The sequence below is a fragment of the Pseudophryne corroboree genome, chromosome 1 (assembly GCF_028390025.1).
Source record: "Pseudophryne corroboree isolate aPseCor3 chromosome 1, aPseCor3.hap2, whole genome shotgun sequence".
Lineage (NCBI taxonomy): Eukaryota > Metazoa > Chordata > Amphibia > Anura > Myobatrachidae > Pseudophryne > Pseudophryne corroboree.
Genome location: NC_086444.1, coordinates 1,159,145,959 through 1,159,162,119, shown reverse-complemented (window position 1 = coordinate 1,159,162,119; position 16,161 = coordinate 1,159,145,959). Strand labels below are relative to the sequence as shown.

Sequence of the window (16,161 nt, the reverse complement as noted above, 5' to 3'; positions counted from 1 at the left end):
ACACATCGCCATCCATGTTGTCCTCCAAATGCTGATGTATTATATATAGCAGTTTGGAGAGTTACATCTAAATTGAAACTAAAATTACTGACATGTATAGGGAGAATCTATTTTTCTTTTTCTTCTTCTTCTGATTGGCTGATTACAAACCACTCCAAATATGCACTATTTCTACCTCCCCTGCACTATACTGTATATAACACTGCCTACTGCTTCCTATTAGCATACCCTCCATCTGTTCCTTTTTGGCAGGTACGGTACCTTTTTTCTATGGTCTGTACCAATTTGTGACTCTCCATTTTTCTATAGTGAAAGTATAGGAAAAAAGATGTGGCCCCGCCCCTTTACCCATGGCCACGCCCCTTTTCTAATTTATACCGATTTTTATGTGTAAAATGTTGGAGGGTATGTATTAGTTGATAGCAGTTATAGGAGTTAGTGGTTGCAGAGAGAGTAAAGAGAGGAGAGGACAGAGTAGTGGAGATTTCAAAGTTCCCTAATGATTTTTCAGAGATTTTTTATTTATTTTTTGTAATATAAATGTATTAGTCATTGTGTTTCTGGTTTAGTGTTGTGTCAGGGACCTCAGTAGGTATCCTTTCTGACTCAGACTAGATCAGAACCAATAACTTTATCACCCTGACTGGTACTACACTAATGACAGGACTGCGATTGCCCAAATCCCCAGTCCTGATATAGGAAGGGAAGAACCAAATATAATACACCTATCTTGTCTGCCACCGCCAGTCAAAAATACTAAAGGACCACATGTCTGTGAAAGTCCATTATTTCAAATAAACCTTTAAATACCAGCGTCAATATATACTGCGGACGCAAGGTGCATCTTATTACCAAATACATTAATAGTGCGCTAAATGTTGCAGCACTATGTCCCTTAAGAGAAAGCAAGTAGTCACACACATTGTATTACTGAGGTCCAACGCTCAGAGATATATAGATGTATTTGATATTAAAAGTTATGCATACAAAATAACATATGTACAGTATATCATGCAGTATAACATGTATAAGCCTAAGCGAGTGGTACAGCATTACAATAACATAAGAAGCAGTTACAGCCAGTATACATCATCCTTTGCTCAGTGGACAGTCATCTCCATTTAGAATCAGCACCAACTGAGCTTCCTGGGTGAGGGAGAATACTTATATACTGTGTATTGGAGAAGGTACATGTCTGGGGCTGGGTCTTCTGCTATTGGTCCAGAGAGGGAGGTTTCTCATTCATTGTATGTTATTGGTCAGTTTATATGTAAGCAATGTCCAGTATGAAGATGCAGGTACAGGGGTAAACCACTGGGATTCCGTCCACATGCTTTCTCAGGAAGTCCTTTGTTCTCGTAGAATGTGACTTTATATTTATACATTTGGTCATAACTAACCGCTGCAATGTGCTACAATTTACCCATAGCTATCAAATTAATCCACACATTCTCCTGACCATTTTGACACTTAGAATGATAAACTTAACTTGTTCCATCCCAATAATACATATATATCTGGTTTTACACTCTATTATATAAATACAATATAATACAAGTCTGGTGCTGGACATGTTTTGTCTATGTGTAATTTATGTGTTGTATGAATATGTGTCTGTGTGCATCATTATTGTGTTTCTCAGTGATTACACCTTTTTCCGTATATACACCCACCACACTGCAACATGCATGCCATGCGACTCTATGCATGATGTACGGTAAAGAAGCATGATGCATCCATATACGTCAATTACGTCCTTATGCCACCACCGAGAAGCACCACTCTGTGTGCAGTTTGTATTGTCTTCTGTTTCCGACTTTGACAGGTCCCCTAACATGCTATCAAAATTGAGAAGTCTCTGCGACACAAACTAGCAAGTATTTAGTTGGTCTCTCCCCACTTCTAGCAATAAATTACAGTTATAGCATGCCTCCCAACTGTCCTGATTCTAGCGGGACAGTCCCACTATTCGGACACTGTCCCGCTCTGCAAAGCAGCCGGTGATCACTGAATTAGATGCGGTGCGCAGGGGGCGCTGGGCATGCCCCCAAAATGATGATGGGGGTCGTGCAGCGAATCCCTGCCCCCTTCTGATGCGACCCCACCCCTTATTTGGAGCCACACCCACTTTTCCGACAGTTATAGTGTAACCTTAGCAATCTAATAGTTTTCTCAAAGACTGGGTTCTAAAGCATTTATCAAAATAGACTAATAAAGGAACACTTTATTTACAAAGGAAGTACAATGCTTAGTTACAGAAATCATATAATTAAATAGGGTTACACAGATTACTACCACAATTGTGTATTGCAATCTATACATATAATAAAACTGTAAGGGTTGTGTCTGTACATAGCAATTTCTTTTTTTGAGAAATATACTTCTTAGGATTGTTTATGAACTATGGAGTATGGAGACAAAAAAAATCTGAATATTTGTCAGTCTGTTGGTTCTGGCATCATACAAAAACTTCTGGATGAAATTGGATTGCGTTTTCACTATAGTATACTGTAGCTTAGAGACCTAAAAAGAAACTGAGGTATGTATGATCTCTATGTGACATAAGGGAGAGGAGCATTAAGGAAAAACCAGATGCTTGACACTCTGCACACTGAAAGTTGGTGTTGCGATCATGCTTCTGTGGAACTTGACTCCGCCCAAGTTATGCAACGTAACCCAACTTAAACTGACTGCTCTGCAGAGGATTTGGTTTACCCGAGGGTACTCAGGCGCTTTGGGTAAGAGGTGTTTCACCGAGCTGCTGCCTTAAATTAGGGGGAGTCACCCCCACAAAGTAGGAAAACAAAAGAAAAATGGAAGGCTGCGCTAAATGAATATACTGTAACAACAATAATAATTAGTATGTTAATAGTACAATTTATTTAAAAGATAATATCACTAAATTCTTGTGATCAATATATCATAAAATGCATGCAACATGAATAAGGCTTGATAAAATCATACAGTAGAGATATAAAAAGGGGTTACCCAATTAGCCAGCAATGAAGAAAATTGGTGGATGGAAGAGTCCGTTCCAAATTGATCCCCCAGATCGATCTGAGTCCGGTATATGTAGATGTTTAGGAGGTAAGCAGTGTCCCTTATGATGGAAAATTACCGCTAGAGGAATTGATGCTCCTGGATTTTGGATGGTGAGCTCCTCATGCAATGCGGAATGTAGAGGTTATCGGTCCAATCTGCTATTTAAGTCCTCCAATTGCATATAACGATCCGGAATTTGTATGGGGTGGTTCGGTCTTCCAATTGGTAGTATCTGGCTTTGGGTCCCTTGTGCACCTGACGCGTTTCGCTGCGTTCTGCTTTAATAGGTTCTGCAGAGGAACCTATTAAGGCAGAGATTCTAACGAGATGTAGTGCAGGTGAGACTGTGTTTATACCACGTTTATGCCTTAACTGCAACAATTTTCTTTTTCAATTCAATTGCCTGCAGTTTTCTGTAAGAATCTGCTTTACTTTGACAATTAACAAGTCACAGGAAAAAATGTTCATGGCTGCAGGCATAGATCTCAGAACCAGCTGCTTCTCCCATGGGCAGCTTTATGTGGCTTGCTCAGGAATTAGTAGCCCCAAGCATAGTTTTGTGTTAATCTCTGAAGTAAAAACTGCAAATATTGCTTACAAAGATATTTTGTGTGTAATATAAATATACATGACAATATTAGATGGCATTAGTGGCTTTGTAAAATTAGTTAATCTGAGCAATAACAGACATCCACACAAGTGAAGTCATGGGCAAACACAGAATTACACTCAACTTATTCTATGGCCAGGGGGAATGACAGGAAATGTATGTACTGTAAGTTAGAATTGATCCCCAAAGTCTGAGAAAATGCTCCCATACCTTTTATCAACTCCCCTGATATCATGCCCAGTCCCTGATGACTGGCTTGCCAGTTAATAACCTAGGGCCCATGCTATGATCGACCATGTAACTTTTAACCTAAGTATAAATAACTGTACATAATTTCCCCAGTGTAGTAGCCACATGAAATACGATGTGTTCACATTAATCTCCATTGTTTATGCTATAAAACAAGACTGCTCTGGGATGTGTGATTGTTTAAATACCTACTTTTAAATCAAAAGCAGACAAAATATGGGAATGCCCTTGATTCAGTCACACCTTCCGGTCACATGGCTCTTTGAATCTCCCTGCTTTTTGTTGTGACAAATAAGCAGCGTGGAAAGCTTACATGTATGCTTACTTAAGCACAGTGATAGTATGCTCATAATGGGGTCTTTTGTGTCTTCCTGATGTTTAAAATAGGTTAATCGTGTATCACAGCTTTCCACTCTGGCAAAATAAAACCTAAAAAATCATAGTGCAATATCTAAAGTGCAAACCACAATATTTTTTGTTAAAAAATTTAAATGGAGGAAGTATCTGTACCATATAGATGCATATCATATAGTCCGCTCAAATAGGTAGATGGAACCCAGGTGTCACTATTAGCAGGGGAAATGGACTGATGGATAGGATGCTGCATCCCAAAAAGTAACACTCCTTCTATGCATTTTGATGCACTTCGGAATCTCTTCCAAGATGACTGTGCCTAGCAGTAAGGCTATACGACAAATAATGTGTAAATACATAAAACATGAAATATGAGGAAATAGTGACAAGCAACAGGTTTACCGCACTCTTAAATCGCAGTCAATAAAGTTATATATGAAGTCTCGCCCATAATGTAGCACGGTGTGTATGAGTGCTGCAATTGCCTAGTAACCGTATGTATCATCCCGTGGACACTAGAGTTACACACATGGGCGGACAAGACGTCATGCAAATGTAACCCATGGAATAAAAATATTACTGGCCACAACATAGGGGAATCTGAACCAGGGGTATAAAACTAGAAGTTTCTAGTAGCCCTCGTGCCCTGTCAGCGGGGGGACAGGAAGAGTAAGCCTCGAGGCAAGAAAAAAAAAACGACAGTTAAACTGGCAGGCTGAGAGACGGAGGGAGAGGACGGTATCATGGAGGAGGGAGCAGTGAGCTTGAACTCGATCTGATGGGAAAACCCCCGAAATCATACCCGGTATACACAATAAAGGTAAAAGACACCTTTGATCCTAAACAAAACAAAGTATCCCACAAGCCTTACCTAGGATCCGACCCTGTCCTGACACGGTGAATGAGACCGACGCATTGAGCCGAAGTCGGAGCGGTGATGACGGAGCGGCTTGGACTCATGGCTAACTCCCATAGTATTCAACAGTGAGGAGAATAGTGAATAAGAGACCGGCATTGTCATCACCCGTGGAGCTAACAATACAGCCTTGTCGCTTCGGGACTTCGAGTAACAGGCTCCGGGTAAGAAATACTACACGTCAGCTGCGTCCTCCATCCCCCCTGGGCGGTTCCCTCTGAGTCATTTCATTCCCTCCCCCTCTGAAGCAAGGAGGTGACTAAGTAGGAGTGGAAAGTAGCGATATGTCAGTGGGGAGGATGCGGTAGGGGGACCTGTGATAGGAATACACCTCTGTCTAAAATAACTAATGTGTATTACCACTAATTGAAGCCAGCAGTAAAAGGACAGTAAAGGTGGTAGTGAGTTGGGGGAGTGGTACTGCAAATGGACTGGATGAGAGGAGGTTATAACAGATATATTGTACTGAGGAGAGGTCGGCATGAAGAACAGGAGCATCAAAGCATAGATCCTAATACCAGGCGATCAGGAAGATTATAAGGATTATACTGACACCACTCCTAGTGAACTATAATTGAAGGATTTGCTTCTATAATATAATCCTAGTCAGATACCTCCTACCCAAGTATAATCCTGTAGGAAATATATGGATACAGCTCCATGACCAGTTCTACCCCATAAGGTAGATATACCAGAAATCCTTACAGTTGTTTATTAATTAATGGGAGAGAACTTCCTATATTAGCCATTAACTCTGCCGTAAGGATGGTGAACTGATTATATATATTCTTATCTAGAGTAAATATTACTGAGATACTTGGACTAATTAGGGGCATTGTCGGGATAGAGATAATATATATTTGCTGGAGCTAATACTGGATCTATATTCTACTATCCCTAATTTCGGCTACCTAAAACTACACCAGAGGATTACTACCATCAAGTTCCAGTACAAGACAAGACGATCCTAACTACGTACCCAAGCTATTTAGGATATACATAAATATATCTATATATATATTTTTCGGGATTTTACTTCCTATTTCGGAGTATAGAACATAAAGGATGTTTTAGGAGGAGAGACCATTGCACTGATATGAACAGGATCTAATATCAGAGGTATATGATCCATAATAGAGTGACATAAAAGGCGCCAGGTAAACTATGAGCTCATATTTTTTTGGTACCAAGGTAAAGGAATATACATTTTTTGTAATGCATGCATAGGCATTTGTATAGGCCAACCAATATATTGTTAATGTAATTTATCAAAGGTTGATTTATAAAACCATTAGTTAATCGTATTGTACAGTGTAAGTCGTATTGTTTATTTATACTTACCCGGATTGAAGAAGGTGATCCAGAAGAGGACTTCTAGTAGAACCTTACTGAAAGACAAAAGAAAAGAGAAATGTATTATAAATGGTAATTGTACTAAGCTAATATAAACGTATAACTATTATATGTTTCCGGCTTTCCCAAGCAAGCCCTGGTTTAATTTGAGCTTGGGTGGAGGCACGCCTTAAGAAGGAAATTAGTAACCCCCGCTTACCAGTTAGTACTAGAGGAGGGGTTACATTTTGGAGGCACTGCTGAGATTCTGCCTCTGGGTCTCCTGTTTACTAGATAGGAAGAATGGATGGGGTTAGTAAAGAAAATGTTTTTCGCTGGTGTAGGGAGAAGGAAATAGACAGTGAATGTAGCTTTGGGCTGAGAGGAAATTTGACCCAGGCCAGTGAAGATAGTATAATTAAAGCTGTAAAATTTCTGTATGGAGTCAGCGAACCGAGGATTGTGGACACATGGAAAGGACCAACAGGCACTATTACAGCTGTCTTAATAACTAACCAGAACCAGCTAGACTCAACGTTGCTTCCTAGCATGGTGGTAGTAGAGGGAGTACCGGGATGGAAAGTACAACTCCTGTGTCCTGAAAGGAAGGATAGTGGGGAAGAAGGTTGTATCACAGGGGAAGAACAAGGGAACGGAGAACCCCAGTCTAGAGATGTATTCACTAATCCCAGCCAGGACACTGAGGTACCTATCCACCATGATGAAGTGGTGGATAATCAGGTGGAAACCGTAGTAGGCAAGATGGTCAGCCAATTGGAACGGTGGCACTTTGAAGGAGGATATCGACGGCTTAGGATTTTCTCAGGAATCCTCCCTGTGCCAGCTGGAGAAGAGAACTATGAGTTGTGGAGGGAGGCAGCCACGCAACATTCAGAAGAATGGCAATGCCCCGAACATATTAAAAGACAGCGGGTGGTTGAAAGCCTCAGAGGGCCGGCTATGGGAGTTATTCAAGCCACTCGGAGGAGTAATCCTACTGCTACACTGAAAGAATACATAGAGGCTTTAGATTTTTCCTTTGGTACCTTGGAGGATGTAGGTGATCTACTGGCAAGACTCAATCACACCTATCAAGAGCCAGGAGAGACATTGACTCATTATGTTTATAGGGTCGACAGGCTAATTTATAAAATCGTAGATAAAGGGGGTATTGAAAAATGTGAAGTGGACAGAAGGAGACTAATACAGGTGCTGAAGGGAGCTTTAACCAGTAATCCTGTAGCTCAAAGGATGCGATGTACAATGAATACTAGTCAGCCTCCCACTCTGAATGAACTGGTGCGAGAAGTGAAACTGGAGGAGGTACAAATAGAGAATAGGGAAAAAACAAAAAAAAAGGTCAAAGTGGTTGTACCAGCGACTGCCCCTCCCTCTATAGATGAAAGGCTACTGAAATTAATAGAAGAACAAAATAAAAAAATTGAACAACTAATAGCGCTTCAGACTAATCTTCCGTACAGTCAGGGGGAGAGTTCTGAATTTGGGCGAGGAAGAAGGAGGGAAGGTAGATTCCCCATAATTTGTTATACTTGTGGACAATCGGGTCATCGGTCCTTTGAATGCCCCATGTATCATAATAGAAGAGGGGGTAGTAATAATCCCAGTTATAGGAGAAGAACTTCCCCTCCGGAAAACGCCAACGGGAGCGCTGTGAACCCCTCACAGACTCCCCAATAATTATGGTACATGCTATGGGGAGTGCTCAGTGGTCAAACGAAATTCCAGACAGCTTGATGGGTAAAGCCCCTAGAATTAAAGCGATGATTAACGGACATGTCTGTACTGTACTGTTGGACAGTGGGTCACAAATATCAATTGTGTTTGAATCTTGGTACCAGGCCCATTTAGTGGATGTACCCATCCATCCTCTGAGTGGCCTCACTATTTGGGGGCTGAGTGAGCAAAAGTACCCCTATTTAGGATATATCATCACTCAAATTACTTTTGACCCTGGATTGATATCTCACAATGAAATGGTCCCGTTTGTGGCGTTGGTTTGTCCCGATTCACCAGGAGATAATGGAGAGCTACCAGTAATAGTAGGAACCAACACTAATATGTTTAAAAGTCTCATTAAATGGTGTGAGAGACAAAATTCGACTGAGTTGAAACTACAGATGGATATACACACTATGCAGTGTAGGCCGGAGGAAGTTACATCTGATAATTCTAACCAGATTCTCCAGTCAGGAATAAGTAAGCTGGATTCCTGTTTCCGAGGTAGTGATATAGACTCCGAAAGTAAACGACTGCTAATGGAACAATTAAAGTTAAGAGAAGCTGTATTTTCCCAGAGTGAATGGGATTTAGGAACGGCTAAGGATGTTGAACATCATATTAAGTTAACAAATGAATCGCCATTCCGGGAAAGGTCACGGAGACTCGCTCCCGCAGATTTTGAGGACGTACGGACACATCTAAGAAACTTGTTAGAAAATCAAGTAATTGCCGACTCAGAAAGCCAGTATGCGTCTCCCATTGTGGTGGCCCGAAAGAAAAGTGGAGAGATCCGATTGTGTATTGACTATAGGACTCTAAATCGACGTACTGTTCCGGACCAGTATACAGTCCCGAAAATCGATGAGGCCTTGGATTGTTTGCAAGGTAGCCAATGGTTTTCCGTTTTGGATCTGCGGTGTGGTTACTACCAAATCCCAATGAGTATTGAAGATAGAGCTAAAACTGCTTTCATCTGCCCGATAGGGTTCTTTGAATTTCTAAAAATGCCACAGGGTATCACTGGAGCTCCCGCCACCTTTCAGAGGACCATGGAAAAGACGGTGGGCGATATATGCTATCGAGAAGTCCTTGTGTACATAGATGACATCATTGTATTCGGGAAGACACTGGAGGAACACAATACAAGACTTTTGAAGGTATTGGATAGACTGCAAAATCGAGGATTAAAGTTGTCAATTGAAAAATGTCAACTTTGTAGATCAACAGTAAAGTATTTAGGACATATAGTCAGTAGAGAAGGGGTTGCTACCGATCCTGATAAAGTGGCCACTGTCAGCAACTGGCCACGACCCAGAAATCTTAAAGAACTCCGATCCTTTCTGGGATTTTGTGGTTACTACAGGAAATTTGTGCCACATTATTCTAAATTGGCTAGGCCTCTAACCAATTTGACTAAAGGGTACCCCCCGAGTAGTAATAGTAGAAGGCCCCGATCCACGGATTCCAAAGACTATTTTTGTCCTCGAGAGGCGTTTGGAGACAGGTGGGATGTCGAATGCGAGGAGGCATTTATAAAGTTAAAGGAGAGCCTGTCGCAGTCGCCGGTTTTAGCGTATGCGGATCCAGAGCTACCTTATGAGGTTCATATAGACGCTTCCCAGGAGGGCCTTGTGGGGAGTACTGTACCAATGGAGGGAGGGACAACTTAGACCCATCGCATATGTCAGTCGAGGATTATCCGGGAGTGAGAAGAATTATCCTGTGCATAAACTAGAATTTTTGGCCCTTAAATGGGTAGTCAGTGAAAAATTCCATGATTACCTATATGGGGCCTCATTTACGGTACATACGGATAACAATCCATTGACATACGTTCAATCAACGGCTAAGCTAGATGCTACGGGACATCGATGGCTAGCAACACTCTCTAATTATAACTTTACGATTAAATATCGCCCGGGTGTAAACAATCAGGATGCTGATGCCCTGTCAAGAAGAGCTGATAATAAAGTATATACCCCCGATGAGGAATGGATTGAAGTCCCGGCTGTTATGGTAATGGGAATATGTCATCAGGTACAGGTAACCTCGTCATTACCGGGGGCAGCTATAGTAAATATTGGAGCATCGGTACAATCCATCCCGAATAACTATCAGTGGTTAGAACCTTCAGCTTTGTAAGGATTGGAGACGATTCGGCGAGATACATTATCACAAGATCAGAGGAAAGATATCCATATTGGTCCAATCATACAACAAATGGAACGAAAATCCTCTGCTGTTCCTATGTCAAGCCTATCGTATGACACAAAACTATTACTTAAACAGATGAATAAATTACGGATAAAGAAAGACTTGTTATACCGAGTTACTAAACGACCGGAGGGTACTACTAGATGGCAGTTAGTATTGCCTTACAAGTATAAGAAGATGGTACTAAAGGCATTACACGATAACCATGGTCATTTGGGACAGGAGAAAACCCTGGGACTAGTCACCGACCGATTCTTCTGGCCATTCATGAGTAGGGATGTCGAGCAATTCTGCAAGTCTTGCGGAAATTGTGTGTTACGGAAAACGATACCCCGGACGGTGGCCTCCCTAGTAAACATCAAGAGTGATGGACCATTCGATTTAGTTTGTATCGATTTTCTATCACTGGAAGGACCTGATGGGAGAGATAGTCAAATATTAGTAGTCACAGATCATTTTACTAGGTATGCCCAAGCCTATGTAACAGCGAACCAAAGAGCAGTGACTGTGGCTCGGACTTTATGGGAAAAGTTCTTTGTGCATTACGGACTGCCAGCGCGGATTCACTCCGATCAGGGAAGAGACTTTGAAAGTCGGCTTATCAAAGAACTTTGTCAATGCTGTGGCATTAAGAAATCGCGGACAACCCCCTATCATCCCCAGGGGGATCCCCAACCTGAACGCTTTAATCGCACACTATTGAATATGCTAGGAACCTTGAATCAACAACATAAGATGAAGTGGAAACAACATATTACCTATTTAGTACATGCCTATAATTGCACCAAGAATGAGGCAACTGGGTATTCACCTTACCTACTCATGTTTGGGCGAGAAGCCAGGTTGCCAATCGACGTGTGTATGCCCACGCAAATTAACCCTTCTTCCAGGGGTTCTCATTCGCATTATTTGAAGAAACTTAGGCAGCAATTACAAGAGGCCTACACGTTGGCACGGAAGAGTTCTGACAAGATGGGAGAAAAGAATAAAGTAAGGCATGACCGGAAAGTGATAGAACATTGCTTACAACCCGGAGACCGGGTGTTACTCAGGATGTTAGGTGTACCTAAAAGGCAGAAATTGAAAAATCGGTGGAAAGAAGAACCCTATATTGTAGTGAAACAACTACCAGACATTCCGGTGTATCAGCTAATCCCTGAAAACCGAGACGGATCTGTAGTAACTTATCATAGACAGCATCTTTTACCAATTGCTAAAGATATACGGTGGAGTGAGTCTGAGCACATGAGTGATCATGAGGACGAATACCGAAGCCCTCTTTCTTCCCCATTAACTGATTCTCCATATATTGAGGAGGAAGAGGAGGAAAGGGACTCTGAACTGTTTGGACATGGAAGGTACTATAGGGTAGATAACGGTATTGAAGAAAGTAAGGTGAATATGAGGGACCTAGAACCTACACAAGAGCCCTTAGTTCAGTCAGACTGGGGGAGTGATGATTTGACTGGTAGCCAATGCAAGAATTGGGATGGATATACAAATTCAGGAAAGACTAACACTGAGTATACTAGGGAAGGCAGTACCTATACTGAAGAAGGTACCCACCCAGATACACTAGGGAGAGGAATACAGTCTCCAAGGCCACAGAGAATTAGGATACCGCCTCGAATACTTACCTATGACCATTTAGGCTCCCTTACTGAGGTTCCCCTTATAATACATCCTAGTGTCATAATGCCTTGGCCTTATTTTGGATGTGGAATCTGAAAAATATAAGTATAAATAATAGACCCTACTAACCTACAGTTGGTGATACCGATACGGTGTATTTCGGAATCCCCAGGGGGAGAATGTAACCCATGGAATAAAAATATTACTGGCCACAACATAGGGGAATCTGAACCAGGGGTATAAAACTAGAAGTTTCTAGTAGCCCTCGTGCCCTGTCAGCGGGGGGACAGGAAGAGTAAGCCTCGAGGCAAGAAAAAAAAAACGACAGTTAAACTGGCAGGCTGAGAGACGGAGGGAGAGGACGGTATCATGGAGGAGGGAGCAGTGAGCTTGAACTCGATCTGATGGGAAAACCCCCGAAATCATACCCGGTATACACAATAAAGGTAAAAAGACACCTTTGATCCTAAACAAAACAAAGTATCCCACAAGCCTTACCTAGGATCCGACCCTGTCCTGACATGGTGAATGAGACCGACGCATTGAGCCGAAGTCGGAGCGGTGATGACGGAGCGGCTTGGACTCATGGCTAACTCCCATAGTATTCAACAGTGAGGAGAATAGTGAATAAGAGACCGGCATTGTCATCACCCGTGGAGCTAACAATACAGCCTTGTCGCTTCGGGACTTCGAGTAACAGGCTCCGGGTAAGAAATACTACACGTCAGCTGCGTCCTCCATCCCCCCTGGGCGGTTCCCTCTGAGTCATTTCATTCCCTCCCCCTCTGAAGCAAGGAGGTGACTAAGTAGGAGTGGAAAGTAGCGATATGTCAGTGGGGAGGATGCGGTAGGGGGACCTGTGATAGGAATACACCTCTGTCTAAAATAACTAATGTGTATTACCACTAATTGAAGCCAGCAGTAAAAGGACAGTAAAGGTGGTAGTGAGTTGGGGGAGTGGTACTGCAAATGGACTGGATGAGAGGAGGTTATAACAGATATATTGTACTTAGGAGAGGTCGGCATGAAGAACAGGAGCATCAAAGCATAGATCCTAATACCAGGCGATCAGGAAGATTATAAGGATTATACTGACACCACTCCTAGTGAACTATAATTGAAGGATTTGCTTCTATAATATAATCCTAGTCAGATACCTCCTACCCAAGTATAATCCTGTAGGAAATATATGGATACAGCTCCATGACCAGTTCTACCCCATAAGGTAGATATACCAGAAATCCTTACAGTTGTTTATTAATTAATGGGAGAGAACTTCCTATATTAGCCATTAACTCTGCCGTAAGGATGGTGAACTGATTATATATATTCTTATCTAGAGTAAATATTACTGAGATACTTGGACTAATTAGGGGCATTGTCGGGATAGAGATAATATATATTCGCTGGAGCTAATACTGGATCTATATTCTACTATCCCTAATTTCGGCTACCTAAAACTACACCAGAGGATTACTACCATCAAGTTCCAGTACAAGACAAGACGATCCTAACTACGTACCCAAGCTATTTAGGATATACATAAATATATCTATATATATATTTTTCGGGATTTTACTTCCTATTTCGGAGTATAGAACATAAAGGATGTTTTAGGAGGAGAGACCATTGCACTGATATGAACAGGATCTAATATCAGAGGTATATGATCCATAATAGAGTGACATAAAAGGCGCCAGGTAAACTATGAGCTCATATTTTTTTGGTACCAAGGTAAAGGAATATACATTTTTTGTAATGCATGCATAGGCATTTGTATAGGCCAACCAATATATTGTTAATGTAATTTATCAAAGGTTGATTTATAAAACCATTAGTTAATCGTATTGTACAGTGTAAGTCGTATTGTTTATTTATACTTACCCGGATTGAAGAAGGTGATCCAGAAGAGGACTTCTAGTAGAACCTTACTGAAAGACAAAAGAAAAGAGAAATGTATTATAAATGGTAATTGTACTAAGCTAATATAAACGTATAACTATTATATGTTTCCGGCTTTCCCAAGCAAGCCCTGGTTTAATTTGAGCTTGGGTGGAGGCACGCCTTAAGAAGGAAATTAGTAACCCCCGCTTACCAGTTAGTACTAGAGGAGGGGTTACATTTTGGAGGCACTGCTGAGATTCTGCCTCTGGGTCTCCTGTTTACTAGATAGGAAGAATGGATGGGGTTAGTAAAGAAAATGTTTTTCGCTGGTGTAGGGAGAAGGAAATAGACAGTGAATGTAGCTTTGGGCTGAGAGGAAATTTGACCCAGGCCAGTGAAGATAGTATAATTAAAGCTGTAAAATTTCTGTATGGAGTCAGCGAACCGAGGATTGTGGACACATGGAAAGGACCAACAGGCACTATTACAGCTGTCTTAATAACTAACCAGAACCAGCTAGACTCAACGTTGCTTCCTAGCATGGTGGTAGTAGAGGGAGTACCGGGATGGAAAGTACAACTCCTGTGTCCTGAAAGGAAGGATAGTGGGGAAGAAGGTTGTATCACAGGGGAAGAACAAGGGAACGGAGAACCCCAGTCTAGAGATGTATTCACTAATCCCAGCCAGGACACTGAGGTACCTATCCACCATGATGAAGTGGTGGATAATCAGGTGGAAACCGTAGTAGGCAAGATGGTCAGCCAATTGGAACGGTGGCACTTTGAAGGAGGATATCGACGGCTTAGGATTTTCTCAGGAATCCTCCCTGTGCCAGCTGGAGAAGAGAACTATGAGTTGTGGAGGGAGGCAGCCACGCAACATTCAGAAGAATGGCAATGCCCCGAACATATTAAAAGACAGCGGGTGGTTGAAAGCCTCAGAGGGCCGGCTATGGGAGTTATTCAAGCCACTCGGAGGAGTAATCCTACTGCTACACTGAAAGAATACATAGAGGCTTTAGATTTTTCCTTTGGTACCTTGGCGGATGTAGGTGATCTACTGGCAAGACTCAATCACACCTATCAAGAGCCAGGAGAGACATTGACTCATTATGTTTATAGGGTCGACAGGCTAATTTATAAAATCGTAGATAAAGGGGGTATTGAAAAATGTGAAGTGGACAGAAGGAGACTAATACAGGTGCTGAAGGGAGCTTTAACCAGTAATCCTGTAGCTCAAAGGATGCGATGTACAATGAATACTAGTCAGCCTCCCACTCTGAATGAACTGGTGCGAGAAGTGAAACTGGAGGAGGTACAAATAGAGAATAGGGAAAAAACAAAAAAAAAGGTCAAAGTGGTTGTACCAGCGACTGCCCCTCCCTCTATAGATGAAAGGCTACTGAAATTAATAGAAGAACAAAATAAAAAAATTGAACAACTAATAGCGCTTCAGACTAATCTTCCGTACAGTCAGGGGGAGAGTTCTGAATTTGGGCGAGGAAGAAGGAGGGAAGGTAGATTCCCCATAATTTGTTATACTTGTGGACAATCGGGTCATCGGTCCTTTGAATGCCCCATGTATCATAATAGAAGAGGGGGTAGTAATAATCCCAGTTATAGGAGAAGAACTTCCCCTCCGGAAAACGCCAACGGGAGCGCTGTGAACCCCTCACAGACTCCCCAATAATTATGGTACATGCTATGGGGAGTGCTCAGTGGTCAAACGAAATTCCAGACAGCTTGATGGGTAAAGCCCCTAGAATTAAAGCGATGATTAACGGACATGTCTGTACTGTACTGTTGGACAGTGGGTCACAAATATCAATTGTGTTTGAATCTTGGTACCAGGCCCATTTAGTGGATGTACCCATCCATCCTCTGAGTGGCCTCACTATTTGGGGGCTGAGTGAGCAAAAGTACCCCTATTTAGGATATATCATCACTCAAATTACTTTTGACCCTGGATTGATATCTCACAATGAAATGGTCCCGTTTGTGGCGTTGGTTTGTCCCGATTCACCAGGAGATAATGGAGAGCTACCAGTAATAGTAGGAACCAACACTAATATGTTTAAAAGTCTCATTAAATGGTGTGAGAGACAAAATTCGACTGAGTTGAAACTACAGATGGATATACACACTATGCAGTGTAGGCCGGAGGAAGTTACATCTGATAATTCTAACCA

General features: G+C 41.9%; 1 protein-coding gene across 1 annotated transcript; it reads left to right on the top strand.

Annotated features, from left to right (window-relative positions):
• Window positions 1-14,267: 14,267 nt before the first annotated feature.
• Window positions 14,268-15,662, top strand: LOC135050764 (paraneoplastic antigen Ma1 homolog). Its single transcript, XM_063957119.1, has one exon. The coding sequence runs from the start codon at window positions 14,268-14,270 to the stop codon at window positions 15,660-15,662; it is 1,395 nt and encodes a 464-aa protein (XP_063813189.1).
• The last annotated feature ends 499 nt before the right edge of the window (window positions 15,663-16,161 follow it).

Excerpts from the sequence above, each read along its gene's own strand:
- LOC135050764 (XM_063957119.1), top strand. The coding sequence starts at position 14,268 with ATGGATGGGGTTAGTAAAGAAAATGTTTTTCGCTGGTGTAGGGAGAAG.